The sequence below is a fragment of the Vidua macroura genome, chromosome 1, assembly GCF_024509145.1.
Source record: "Vidua macroura isolate BioBank_ID:100142 chromosome 1, ASM2450914v1, whole genome shotgun sequence".
NCBI lineage: Eukaryota > Metazoa > Chordata > Aves > Passeriformes > Viduidae > Vidua > Vidua macroura.
Genome location: NC_071571.1, coordinates 36,782,811 through 36,798,280, shown reverse-complemented (window position 1 = coordinate 36,798,280; position 15,470 = coordinate 36,782,811). Strand labels below are relative to the sequence as shown.

Sequence of the window (15,470 nt, the reverse complement as noted above, 5' to 3'; positions counted from 1 at the left end):
CTAACGCTGGTAGATAATTCATGTGAATTAGCTATTTACATTTCTTCTCCACCATTTGGCAAAATATTGTCTTTCAAGAGAAGTTACTTCATGCCTATAAGTCAGGTTTATTCTGATGACAGAAGAAAGAAAGGAGTGGTACTAGGGGGAGATATCCCTTTGGGCAGAGCTCCAAGACAGTCTCCAAAAAGCCAGCTAATGCTCTGCAGGAACACAGAGGTTATCACCTCCATAAGGCTCCGGGTGAGTTGTCCCCCTCACCCCTGCACTGCCTTGCTGTCTCATAATGCTGCAGATTGCTTCTCTGGAACATGCAGCTGGTATTCTGTGGATGGCTAAACAAATCAGACAGATCTGCTCCTCATATTTATGAGGAAGACTCCAATACACCTCCGTACCAGTCTCACAGTATAATGTAATAAAGATTCCCCTTACAGTGGAGATACATTTATTCCAAGGTAGAGACCTGTCTATATTACATATAAGAGCTATGTATAAGGATTTTAAGAGCTGACTCAGCAGACCTGAAAGGAACACATTCCTCTTGATATTTTATGACAGTTCTCTAAACATCTAGACTTATTGTTGCAAAGAAGCTCCAGCATACATGGTCAGTGCACCTGCATTCCTGCAGAACTAGGTCATAACTTCCTTCAGCCTCATTTATCAGAGTCAGTGCATTTAGGAAAGGAATGTTCTTGAAACTCTTCTCTGTGATAAGCTAGTACAGCTCTTCTCAATAGTAATTTGTTAGATGGCAGTGTTTGAATATGTGGGAGATTTAAATCCCTCTTGCTTTTGCAAGTCAGCAGTTTACTCTGCTTCCTCACATCATTGAATCACAGAATCACAGAACCAAATAGGTTGGAAAAGACCTTGGAGATCATGAGGTCCAAAGAAATTTTCAATATCAACTTTCTGCAATAGTAGAATGCAATACATGCAAAGCACTTAATATAGCTAACTATTTTTATTAAAAGTTTTATTTTTACTAGGAATAGTTTACAAACAGCTCTAATGCTCATATTTGGAGTAAAGAAAAACACTTTTTCATTTTTTGAAAATTATCTTGCTTTGTTCTACCCACTATATTTTCCTAGAGTTTTTACACTAAAAAAAAAAATCGTAGCATAAGTAAATTAACTACTTTTTTGGTAATATAGTATAATGTTAATTTAATTTTTAGATTATAGGTAAACAATACAAATCTAAACATATAGGTAATTTAAGAAATAAAATTGTAAGGTCATAATCAAAAGCATTTAAATCATGCAAATACCATCTTCTTTGAGGAAATGCTCATGGTGTCACTGCAGAAAGAGTTTCAGTATTTAATATTACTGCTCCTTAGGCATTCTGCCTGTTACTGTCTTTTTCCAGGCTATTAAATGCCTTGCAGCTAAGTTTGGAATTAGACACGTTTGTGCTGTCGTCCATTCAGTGCAAAGAGCAGGTCCATCTATGCCCTCTTTGCTTCCCTGTGCTCCATCAGTCTAAACCCATCTGTTGGAGCTTTTCTGATCTTATATTTAGACTGTAACATCCTCTTGGGCAAGAGCAGCCTTTTTATCCTTTGTTAATTCAGCAATGGAGACAAGAGGGCCTTGACCCATAAGTAGTACCCCAGGTGTTCCTGCAATAATATTTATGGTAATGAGGAGTTTTTTTATGGTGTCAGCTAAAACCTGTTTTGCAGCTTTATGTAATTGGAGTCCAAATCATGCCAAAAAGCTTTTGAGCTACTACAGGCAGGCTATTCATAACTTTTTAAAGAAATAAGTACTCTCCTCCATAAGCAATAGAGATGACTTTAAAATGAAATCTTTATTATCAAAATATGCCAAAATCTCCCACACAACACAGCCTTGCAGAATGTAAGTTTTAAAGTTGCTAGCAAAACTTTGAGTCTAAGTGTGCGCAGCATGGCATAGTTAGTAAATTAATCTTACCTCTGCCATGCTGTTCTCACCTGCTCAGGTCTTACCATCAGAGAAATACAAAATAAAGTCTTTCAGTTCTTATGACTCTTTCTCAGTCCTAAGAGTTAATATATTAAAGTTCTGACTCAGACTCTGCAAATAAATTCTCATGAAGGCAGCGACAGTGGTAATCAATATCTTAAAACCTTTTTTAAAAAAAAATATTGTTTATTTGCAAGAGCAAGATATCAAGAGGACTATATTTTTTAGAAAAGCGGTGTAATTTACTACACGTATTTTATATTTTCATTCTGTCTAATAAGCAGCAGCCTGCAAGAGTAGAACGGTTTACTTCCAGACTCCACTTTTTAAATCTGAGTAAAGCAAGAAGTGGTCCCTGACAGGTGGTACCTTCCCCTCTCCTGCCATCTTCCTCACTCCAGAAATTGAGCCAACTCTCAGCACCTACTACCTGCTCAAATGCATTCTCCCAGTTTTGCAAAATAGGGGCAGAAGCCTTAAAGCAGGGGCAGAAGCCTCAGCACAGAAACTGTTTCCTTTTGTAGGTCTAACTGCATATGAAAGGTTAATTGCAGAATTGCAATAAAACCATGCTAATTTCCATCTGAATGGCTTGCATGATCACACAGGAGATGGTAATGACAGTATGGAGTTCAGTTTGGGTCAGCATAGACTGCTGCAGCCTACATGACATCAATTTCTCCTTGTCTTCTTTATTGCTGACATCCATGCTGGTTAGATAACAGCTAAGTGTGCTAACCCTTGCTACAATCCTCTCCTTGCTTGCTCCATAGATTTTACAGCATTGTCTAAACATTCTCCTCTGTATTCTTAGCTAAGGAGCCACTGTGTTCTACAGGGACCTGCCTCTGACAGGCAGCCCTATGATAAATGGTATTAGCACTTTATGTGCCTTTGGTTTGCCTTAGCTTTTTTGTTTCTTGATTCTACAACATAAGTAACATTTTTCAATTATTTTTCTTTATTATGTGCCACTTGAATCAAGGAAGCTTAGATTCAAACATATTTGGCTTTTGTGAGGGAGAGATCAGCAACAAAAGATCTATTATTCTGGATTATATCTAAGGAAAATAAAAAAAAACCAAGAATTTGCAGTGTAATAAGGGCTTGATGTAAAGAAAGAGTAAAAAGTAAGGAAGAAAGTGGTGTCTTAATGGAAAAGTACACTACATTTTTAAAGCTGATGCAGTTCTGAAATAATACATCTGTGTCTGCAGAAGTGACAGGTCTTTTTGAAGTGTGTGACATAAGGGAATCCTAAGCATTAGCATTTTTATCTCCAGCTCTCTTAAACCTGACAATGAAAAACAATTTAAAATAATTAGGTATAATTACTTTTACAGAATGTGTCTTGTGAAAAATTTTACATGCTGCAGAATTCATTGACATATTCTCACAGCTTCACATTGGCTTCTTTGACTGAAAGTAAGTACTAGGTAACTTTAGGCACTGTCACCTGAAAGAACAAAATGAACAGAAACATTTTTTTGGGGTATAGGAAAATGGAAGAGAGACTGGAAAGAAAAGACTCTTGAATAATTTCTTCATTTCTGTACAGAAATGATTTCCTATTCTGGCAGCAGAGAACCCTTCTTTTATCAAGCACCTGCCCTGGAAAAGGGCAGGGGAAAAGGATAAATAAATAGAAAATAGGAATATATGAAAAGGACATTTCTACATTAAAAATGTAAGGCATTCTTGTGCTACAAAAGAAAAGAAAAGCTATTTTAGTCATTATGGGATGTCTTTGGAATGCAACATGGCATTCTAGCACCCTAAGATCTCTACGTATGTGATGGGGCTGAGAGGCAGTCCAATCACCTATTGAAGCAGCTGCTGGAGAGATTTCAAAATACATAGCAAAGGCTTTGTGGGTTTAAACTGGATTGAAAAGTTATAGTTTGAACAGCCAAGCCATAAGCTTTAAAACAGAAATAGAAATTTCCAAGTCCTAACAGAACTTCCTAATACACCAATGTGTAATAGACACTAATGTTTTACCAAAGCTCTCACAGGAGGGTAGTGTAACCCTAGTACAAGCTACCCAGCCAAGGTTTTCAGGACTTGGATGGAGCAAGCTGTGTTTGACCCAATTTAGTGCATGCGATAGTCCTGGTTCAACTATCTGACTGGTTTAAATAAACCCCAGAGGCTCTCTGCAGCCAAGAGATCTACAGTTCCAAGCACAGTTAAGGGTTAAAGACTCTGATGTAACTTCAGATTGATTGACCAGAGCTTCTATGCACAATATTTTCAACTTGCAATTAATTATACTCTGTTGTTCCCATTACAGAAGCCATGTGGAAAGATGCTGGTGTTATTTTACCTCCTGGGACCATCCCCTCCTCTGGGGTGTTTACGAGGCAGATTTTTCCCCTACGTGTGGCACTTAGAATTTCTATCATGCAGAAATTGGTCCAGATACATATTTTTTCTACTGAGATAAAAACTGCTTTGTAGATTTAATAAATGATACCCCGGTAATCTGTGGTTCAACACAGAAGGACACTTTGTCAAATCTCAGGGGCTTTGTCCGCACGCCAGATTTTTACCTTTGACTTAAAAACAGTCCAAAATTTCTTTTACTAGTTACAAAATCTTGGAAGTGTACTAATAATGATGTAAAAAATTCACACTCCATTTAATAAGCTACTTTCATGACTGCTTTTTTCTGAGCTACAAATACAATAGGGTATCTCAGTCCTGGGGTATTTGGTGATTGATTAAAATGGTTCAATCAGAAGGCAAAGTACGATGTGTAAAGGAAAATACAGTTTAATCAAGGAACTAAGCTTATAGGAAAGAACAGCAGGGAAAACTTACTAAGGCCCAGAACAGCTAAAATACAAATTGATGTTAATCTAAATGCAAAGGGAATGCTTCAGTTCAGCTCAATAAATGATATTTTAGTTTCATACACCTGCACCTCAAAAACACTGGTTTGGGTTTACAAATAGAATATTAATAATTTCCACAAACTTAATTTCTATGAATATTTTAAATCCTGGTAAGGTCTAGTATACACTGGTCTGAAAAGAGGGATTTTAATAAAGAAAACCTGTTGTAGAAAGTATATTGATATATGGTGTATATCTGTTTATATAATATGTATTTAATACATAAAATGCAAAGAAGCAGGGCCAGGGTTTTAGATATGCTCTTCCAAGACCTTAATTTATAAGTGTAGGTCTTTACCATGGGCAGATGGGTTTCCACACATACTTCCCACACTTTGTCTGGTGATTACAGTTTTGCTCATGAATCTCCCTTGCAGCAGTTACACTTCTCTGTGTCCAATCTAACCAACTGACAGACACAGAAAATACTATGTGCCTCTGCTTTTGTTGTACTAAAAATAATTAATAGCTATGTTTATCTGCAATTAGGATTTCTTCAAAAGCTAGATGAACTTTCTCTCATTTCTACCTTATTCAAAAGTCTAACCCAATTAGAGAAACAAAAATTCTTTCATTAATATTTCAGACCAAAAGCTTCTCCAAACTTGGCCTCAGATATAGTATTTTGCATAAAAAATTATTTTCACCATTCAGGTAAGATATCCAGAAGACTTTAAATAAAGATTCTTCGGTTGTTTTGAAATACATAGTACATTAATTCTAATTTCTTCATGATTTTAGTGATTTTATCTATATTTGTTCTAACAAGGCTAGATATCCTGAGGACTTTCACAGAGGACTAAAACTCATAAGGATTAAAAACTGCAATAAAATTAATTAAAAGTATTCCAATGTTAGATATTCTCCTGGGATTAAAATTTTCTGTTTGAATTGCTTTAGAGTGTTTCATTACTATGTAATGCTTAAGAATTTTGGTATATCCTTGTCTTTTTCAAAGTATGTGCAATGTAATAAGTACAGTTTGTAGTCATTCATAAGATGAATCCTTTGAAAACTTTCATAGCTTCAAAGTGATCATCTTGTTTTGGTTGTCTACTTTATTCCTATTTATTATTTCTGTATGACACTCCAGGGGCTAATTATTTTCTATAATACTGCAAGAAACCACCCAAACTAGTTGGCTGAGTCTCTCAGATATTGATACCCCTTCTTGCTTCACAAGAATGGTAACCATCAACCATTTCCTTCAAATATTAATTAAAAGTGATTTTTCAGCTCTGCTTCCTACAACAAAAAAACACCAAACAACTAGACAATTGAGTATACAGGTATTTCTATTTCACATAACAATGGGCCTTCAATACAGGTACCCAAGGTCAAGAGAGCATTAAAATTGATTTTACTAAATTGAAGATACCAGCACTCATGCATGACATAAGTATATTTTTAAAACACTTTTTCTTAAAGATGCATGTTCAAAACTAGAAAGGACCAGAGTTCCAGAGGAACAGGTTCTGTTATTACTAATGACTAAAAATGAAGAAAACCAATAATTGAGAACATAATGAAGCAGACTGGAAAAGAAATTAAAATCAAACATTCAGGTAGAGAGATGACAGACTGAAGTGAGCAATTGATCACCGCTAGCGAATGAGCTAGCACTGTAATATTTTATACACTATAATATCTGTGCAGTGCCGTGCAGTGTAGTCAGCATGATGTTCTTTCTTGTTCTGCACAAGGATTCATAAATCTACACGTGTCAGTTCTAACCTGATGGATGTGTGTTTGGAGCAGTGAAACCAGACCAATATTTTACAGTAGAACACAGTTCTCTTGGCTGAGATCCTTGGAAATTTACAAGTACCCTTTCTGGCAGTGAGGAGAATTCACTTAGTTCTTACAGTGCCACAAAACAAACCGAACTGATGTTCCCACTAAAGCAGACCAGGGCATGCTGGGCACCTGTGCCGAGCCTTGCCATCTGCCAGACAGCACCAGAGCAGGTGCCAGCTGCAGCCTTTCCCAAGACTCCAGTTGTAGCTCATTAGAACTACCTCTTCATAAGCTGAACATTTGTTGAAATTACTGCAAGCTGTTTTGATGTAGGTCCAGGCTCAAACTCCAGAAGGTAGGTCTGGAATACAGAAGTAGGTACATGTACCTGCATGCACCAAACATTTCCATCATCTGGGTCTTCTGTTAGCTGATTTTCCTGACAGCCCCACTACCCCACTACCTGGAGATTTGTGATCACACAAAATCTGTTTTGTTTTTTTTTTTGAAACTAAGCTCCTGGTTGGCATGTTGCTAAGAATCTGTTGTGAATATCAGTCTCAGAGGGTTCGAAAGCAGACTGATATTAACACATTTTAAAAATATCATTATTTTTCATATTTTTAAAATGTTTTTGTATGCTTAGATTTAGTAAAAAGTGCTCATGTCACATTCAAACCCAAGTTTTTAATCCTTTAGCAGAAGCAAATGTTTTACAGGGGCAAAGCTGGAATGATCTAAGATCATTAATAGTGAAGATAATTTATATATAAAAAAAGAAAAATAAACACCAAGCCTCTATCTTAACTTTCATACCAAGGCTTCTGTCATGTCTATCCATTTAAGTAATTTTTCTTTGCAAAAATACATTCATATTTACCTGCTTGTACAGTACATTCTGAGACTTACTATAATATGAAAACACTAGGATTCAAAAGTTAATTATTGCCTTGACAAATTATGTATTGTATTGATCAAGAATGGAAGTAATGGCACTGATTTTTCTGATAAAATCTCTACTGTTATTTACCTAATGGTTATGCTGGGTCTAAGAATACCAGAAATTTGTTAGTTCATTGACATGCAATATTTATGGAAGAACTAGCAGATGCATACATACCTAAAAATAGTCTTTCTTCTGAAAAGAGGATAGTCTGAGTTTTAACCTGAATAAATATACCAATGCCACAAGTATCTATTGTCAAGGATATGCTTAAATCCGTACCTTCAGAATTCCTGGCAAAATTGCTCAGGAACTTGTGAAAACTAAAACCAGCTGCCTCTGGTTTCTTAGCATAAACTAGGAAAAAGCTTTCTGGCACTAAAACTTCCCAGGCTGTTAAAACTCAAGAGAATTTCAGGTAAATGTCTCTCTTAATGGGTATTCCAGCATGATGCTGACTTACAAAACTCTGACAAGAGTGAAGCTACCTGGGGACCACAGAGGACTTAGGCAGAATTTAGAAACCTGAACTCAAGATTTTAACCTAAAGTTTGCATCTAAGATGTAGGACACCTGCACTTTGGAAAACCCATTTCAGCCAACTTCTGCATCGGGCCAGAAGCACCACAATCTTTACATTATTAAGAACTTCTTATTCCCTCCTATCTGCACCAGGTGGGGATCTTTCAGTCACCTTGTCTCTGCATCTAAATTTACTGAAGAATTCAGTGGGGAAGATAGTTTTTTGAATTCAGGCTGTTCACTTCAGTCCAACATGGGACATATAACACCTGAGTGAAAGGCACAGTCTTATTTTCAGCATTTCCTACTGGCACCATTCAGGTGCTGAGCACCTCTTTCTGTACCCTGCCACTGACAGCTAATTGTGGGTGTTCACTGGGAGTCAGCATCCAAGTCCTTTTAAAGGCTCTGACTGCAAGAGTGTGATAAACAAAATGTGTATGGTAAGTTTTACATTGCAGAGTATGTGGTTTAGTCACAATTGAGTTCTTGTTTTCAAAAGTGCTTTACATTAAAAAACTAATAGAAAAGGAGTAAAAACCTGAGATGGAACTTGAGGTATTCACCTGAAATAAAAATTTAAATAGCTGAAGAACAATGCCCTTTACAGGCCTAATTTTGAAGCTTATTCCAAAGAAAACATTTATTAACTATAAAAAACACAGGTTCTTTTTTAACTGTATTTTGCATTGATAACAACTCCTTCATAGCCAGAATGTTGTGCTACTGTAGGAATAACAAAAAGTTGCAGCTAAATTTCTGGTGGACAGGAAGGAATTTTTTTTGAGACAGTGGCACAAATTATACCTGACAGTTTTTACTATCTAAGGTAGCCAGCATCCTGACTCTTGGCCCTCTCCTAATCTCCTAGCTACACTCAAGACAGCTGGGTTTCAACAACTCACATGGTTCTCACAGAATGAATGCCTTCAGCAACAGGAAATGCTTTCAATATTACTTGTTTCTTGTAGAGACAGGTAGAAAAATCGTTTTCTCATGTTTAATAAGATCTTTAAAGGGTATAGTATATAGCTCAGTATATATTAATACAAAACAGCAAACTGCAAATAAAGAGCCCATGCCTAAATCTGACGCCAGTTGAACTATAGAAATGGGAGCCAGTGGAATTGGACTGTTAAGATCAGCCAGGAACTTAAACACAGTCTAGCCTCTACTCCATGTCAGTTAACAGAAAAATAACCTTATTTTTACAGGTTGGTGAAGATCATGCCCTATCTCAGGGAAACATTTTTTTCACCAATAAAAACAAATGGGAGGAAAAAGGTGAAATGTAACAGAGAGGTACCTGAAAATGCTAGAAGGGAAAAGCAGGATAAGAACTGTACCACCGTCTCCAGTGGGCGGGAATGATATGTCCAGGGGTCGCGGTTTTATCACACATTAGAGTCAAAATGCTGCACATGGAACAAATCTTTCCAAAGATGGGAGAACTTGCTGATGTAAAGGTTTCCAGCATCTAAAACCAATGCCCATGCTGTGTATCTTCCAAATCATGTAATCAGTTAAATCTAGTAATACTAGAGCTAAGCAAGAGATCCAGTTTTTAACATTATGTCCCAATGCCCCCACATCATGACAGTTCATCAATAATAGACCCAGACACTTCACCTTTCTCACTGTGCAACCAACGTGGCTAAATTTGTGAATGTAACCATGCTTTAAAATTATTTGCTATGGGAATGTTGCCTGAATAAAGACAAAAAGTGAAATAAAGGCTTACAATTAGGTCCAGTAAGAACAAAGCAAATGCCATTTTCTGTTCTGGGTATTTTCATAGGAACAATGTTATCACTCCCATTGCCCCAATTCAAATGCAAATTAAGCACCACATTTGTTTAAATTAGCTAAAGAAATAGATACACAGAAGCAAATGCTGCTAGATCTGGGCCATGGTGCATATCTGATGGCACAGCAAGGTTCAAAGTATTATGTTAACAGTACTGCAGCTTTAAAATGTTTGCTTTAAGTGTTAGCAAACCTCGGGGTTGAAATCTGTGCTACAGGCTTTCTGAGGAAGCACTAAATGGGGTAAGTAAAAGCTAATAGCCTTTTTCTCCCTCTGCCTCTACCCCCAAAAATAGCAGCAAACACAAAAAAGCAAATTAATCTTCTTTTCATTCCAGAGATAATTTTCCTTTCTTAGAACAAACCCATTCCTATATATCAGCTATTCCATGCATTGCAGCATCCATACTCAAGGTGCCATACTGTTTTCAAGTGGACATCACCTGAGACATTCCAGTGAAGAATAGAAAGTAGAATTTCCAAGGAAGAGATAAATTTCCTTTAATTAAAAAGTATAGGAATTATAATTTTTTGCATGGTATGTTTTTAATGTTTTCTGCTAGAAAGCCTCTCAATGGCTGGAATAAACTCTGTGTATGATGCAACTTGAGTCTCCAGTTCTGGTATTAATATATCAAAATTAAAAGTTAAAAAATTAAAATCTGTAAGTATAAGAGTAAGGATCATATTCTATTGCTTTGCCTGGAGTAATAAACCTCTTTTACATACTCTCCAAAACAGCACATATTTTTCAGTTGAGGTCTTCCTTTAGGAGAACAGAATATACTCAGTGCCTTACAGTAACATTACCTTAATTATACTCCAAGCAAGATTTCTCCTGTGTGCATTATTTGCTTATGATTTATTATGCTTTCCAAACCTCATTTTACTTTGCTTAATCACTAATACTCTAAATTATACCTACTATTCTCCCCTCAAAATATCCCCATGTGTGGATGCTATGAGGTGTAGTGAACTTGTCATTTGAAGTTTTCTTAAATGACAAAGAAAGGCTGGCTACATATAATCACCTGAATAGCAAAAAATACACAGAGGACTAAGACTTAATTTCATTGTGTTTCATGAGCAAGTAGTTTGCATGTGGAGAGCAATAGGATTTGTACTGATTGAAAAAATTGCATAATCTAAATTTTTGTGCTCATATATGTGACACATAAGCTTAACCAGAAATTTTGTCAGTGCTGGACTGGTCCTTGCAAAACAACAGCTTCATGACAGATATCTGGAATTTTCAGAGCTCTTTTCTTTCAACCGGTATCTAATACTTTAACTTTTTAAAACTTTAACATTTTAAAACCATTTCACTTAAAAAAATTTCAAACAAAACAATCCAAACAAATCCCCAAAGCTATAAATTATTTAACTTAGTTCTAGAACTAATATCTGTAGGAGCACTACAGGAGTCATTGCATAATATTTTTATTATAAATTTATAGCATCTAAATATTTTAGAGACTATCCACTAAGGTGGTGGAACAGCCTTCTAGGCAAAAATGCAGACTCACAACTTTAAGAAAGAAAATCCCCCAAAAATGCCTGTCTGTAAGTCCAATAGAAAAGCTCTTTTTCCATGTAGAAAGTGAAAGTCTGAGATCACACACCACTAAGTGCTTTGGCCCATCCAACATGGAAAAGCACTACCTACAGCTGTCCAGGGAATGGCCCTAATTGTCACAGGTTAAGGAAAGTTGGTGGTGAGGGGCTATTAAGGAACAGTTCTGGCCTGGGAAGCCCACTGGAAGATGATCAGTTTGTGATAACCCAGATCCAACCCCCTGCACTGAGATACAAATTGGACTTCTGGGGTATGTCTCCATTCCAGTTAAACTGGGATTGGTTCTTTGAGGTTGTTGGAACATTTGCTTATTACTTCTGTTGTCCAAGAAAGGATAAAACTGGTGGGTGAAGGTTAATGTTTTCATAGTAATAAATGTCAAGAGCCACAGGGTATATGAGAAGAGCTTTCTGAATGTGTCCTTGCCTCAGGGAAAAGGGAGCACGGGGAGCATGGCCAACAGCCCTACCCGGGGACCGAGGCTGCAGCCCACCATCATCATTTGGACTGCAATGCATGCTTGGAAAGCAGCTATTGTTTGTGGCCTACATAAGCTGACAAAGTGCCTTCTGAGCTGTTCCCAACAGAGAGCCATTATTATCATTATTATTATTATCTGGATTTGTTTCTCTGTTAGTGGTATTTGACCAATTTTTGCACAGTGGGCTTTCTTTGTATATTCTCCCCTAGAGCTGCAGTCTTTTCTGTCAGAAGTTTGCTCTCTATAAAGAGTCCAGCAGCAGGTCACAGACCTGGTTTGCAAAAGAAAAGACAGATCAACAATCAACTTAGAAGAATAAGAAGACTCCACAAATCTTTAAGTAACCTATTGAAAATCTAGAAACACGTATTTCTTGAACTTTCTTCTTTTTTCTTTTTCTCTTCCTGACCCAGCATCCTCACTTATCTGAGGTTAAGTATACCTTTATAAGATTGTCATTTTTCCCTTAGATTTCTCATAATTGGAAAATATTTAAACAGATGATAACAGGGATAAGAGAAAACAAAGAAATCAAAGGAGATAAGAATAGGGCAATCTGCAGTTTGAATGCAGATCACTGAGCCTTTGGTCACAGGTGTTTGCATTATTTCCCCCACACCAAACATTTTTTCCTCTTGGGGAACTATCTGATCTTTAGATAAACTTTGTTTATGGAAGATGTTTCATTACAAAAGATGAAAAGCTTGAACTCTGAAGAGTTAATGAAGAACACTCAGATCAGAATGAGGACTGGGGTAGAAACTAAAGACTGGACCAAAACTGAGCATTCCATTGATAAACACCTCATCTGCTCTGCAAAAATCTAAGCCTGCAGATCCTCTAAACAATAATTTCAAAGGGAGTTTTTAAATTGAAGACATTTCAGGGCCTATCTGTTTCAATGCATAGGAAGAAATAATCTGCACACTTGAGGGAATGTTTTGGTTGATGAATTTTCCTAATTTGCAAAACCAGGATGAGCTGTCTAATCTATTCTTCTGCGCAGTCTGTCTAGTCTTTTCCTATACAGATCCTGAATTTTCCAAACTTTGAATCACTCTTAAAAATCTAAAATTATTTTGTATTTTTTCCAACTGATTTTTATTTTAACCCTCTTCTTCAGATTGATTGGGAATTCAGAGTGCCAGTCTCTTCCTTTTCTCTACAAACAGCACTAAATAATGGTATAAGATTGAATAAAACCTGACCTTTTGAGCGACTTATACATGCACTTTTATATATTTACATACATTTATGGATATATACACGTGTGTGTATATGTCCATGTGGGGAGGAAGAACTTACCTATGTCCCAAGTAAGGGGGTTATTCTGCTCCATCTCCCTTTTCCCTATGACATACCAGATGCAGGCCATCCAGTGAGCAAGCAAGGCAAACATGGACATGAGAAGTGTGAGAACGATTGTGCTGTGCTGGGAGTAGCGATCCAGCTTCTGCAGGAGACGCAAGAGGCGCAGGAGCCGCACGGTTTTCAGAAGGTGGACAAGGGAAACCTGGGAGAACATGGAGAGAAAATCACTGGTCAGCACCTGAACAGCTTGGCAGCAGGTTACTTCTAGTTACTTCTACTTACTTTCTTGTTTCAAGAAAGGAAATTCTAAAGCTCTGTGAAATGTTGGCCACTCTTCATTCAGCTGCACAGCTGACTAGACTAAATCTTAAGACAGCATAGAACAGCAAAGAAGATGCTTTTAAAAAAAAGTGTGAAATTTTAATGTGTACATACACAATTACTATTTCTGATCTAAACCAAACAAACATGAAATACTAGGCGATCTTTCATGTTATCTTTTTTTTTTATGCAGTCTTCTTTCAGATTTAGCTTAAAAATTTGTGTTTGTGAGAAATTGATTATTTTCAGCTCTAGAAGAGAAACACAATTGTCAAACTGACCAAAGATCATTTGACTGCAATATGAAACCACAAAATAAGTATCTCCAAGCACATAATGATTTTTCAGTTTCAACTAACAGCAGACCTAATTTAACTATGTATGAGATGAAACCAGCCTATAATTTAGCCTTAACTAAAATATTATTGCCTTTCAAGTTTATGTGGCAAAAGCAGCGCCTAATCTGCTCAGCACCCTAAGTATACATCAGTTTATGAAGTATATGGCTCTGGCTTTAGAGGAGTTCCAGCATAAAATGAACAGATGACCCCAACCCTCCCAGAGCATCCTGCAGCCTACATCCATACCATATTTATTGTGCACAGCTTACATTTTTTCAGGGAATATGCTTGGCTTGTGTTTCAGCTGTTGAGTAGAGTTAGCAAACAATATATAGATTAGGATTCAAGCAGTTTTATGTATTTGTCTAAGGTTAAATAGCCATATTTTTTATTAACAGTAAGCTTTTTTTTTTTTCTTCTTTCATTAATGAGACAGTAGGATTAAGGCCTGGTTGATACAGGATACCCACATCAGCTGGAAAAGTAACATCAGACTTGATGTGTCTTGCCACAGCACTCCCAGAGCACAGTAAAGAGCTCTCTCAAAAGCAAGTCTAAAAACACAGCTCAATAAATATCCTTTTGCTTTTGTTAATCCAGAATATCCTGAAGCTCAGTTTTTATGTTACCAAAGCTAATAATCTGAAATATAAATTTTATTGGTGTGCCTTCACCAACAGCTAGATTTGAGGTGACTGATATATTCTATAACATCAGGTGGTTTTGATTTGTTCAAAGACTTAACAACTCATTGATTATATTCCACTCTCAGGAATTGAGTATGTGAGAAACCTGTAAAGAAGAAAATAAGAAATCTTCAACCATTATTTTTTTTTGTCACTACAGTTTTGGTAGTGCATAAGTAATTCTCCCATGAGCCTCTTCAAAGGGCAATATTTGCAGCCCATTATTTAGTGTGGGTTTTTTTTTCTCAAGAACCTTTACATTTTTTTTCACGTACATAGAAAGGAAGAAAAGAAAATCAACAAAAATATGGCATTTTTGAAAATACACTGCTAAAATAAGATCTGACATTTGAGCACACAAACATTTACAAGGTCGTTTCTTGCATTTCATTTCTATGTCATTCTCCATCTACAGAGCCAGAGAATTAGTTATGTCTGTGGCCTTAAGCCCAAGAATATCTGCAAATCTAGGGCAGAAGGCTGCAAAATATTTGAAGTAATTGCCATGTTTATATTGCTATAATAATTTAACTTTAATTTATATTTATTCTTTAATTGCCATGAAATTGTACCAACTGTCTCTGTTTCTGTGGTAATTAATTTCACAAAGTCTCCTTTCCTTCTCTCTCATCAGCTTGTTTGAACCAGACATGGTTCTGTTGCATTCATAACATAAATGGGTTCCTATTCATGACTGACTCTTCAAGGTGTAGCAGTAACATACAAACATTTGTATAATGATTTTGTATATAATGATTGTATATGTGCTATGGCCTACACATTGGAGCCTTCATCTTCCCATGGGAGCCTATGTTCTAAAACATCACAATTAAATAATGATAGCTTTGGTGAAACAATTTTTAAAATATTCCTACAAACAAGAAATTG

General features: G+C 36.5%; 1 protein-coding gene across 1 annotated transcript in view; it reads right to left on the bottom strand.

Moving 5' to 3' along the window:
• The window catches only part of KCNH8 (potassium voltage-gated channel subfamily H member 8), a 174,966-nt gene that overhangs the window by 53,968 nt on the left and 105,528 nt on the right, over positions 1-15,470 (bottom strand). Inside the window, exon 7 of the mRNA XM_053979069.1 lies at positions 13,229-13,436. Coding sequence (XP_053835044.1) covers positions 13,229-13,436 — 208 coding nt within the window. The remainder of the gene's footprint in view (positions 1-13,228; positions 13,437-15,470) is intronic.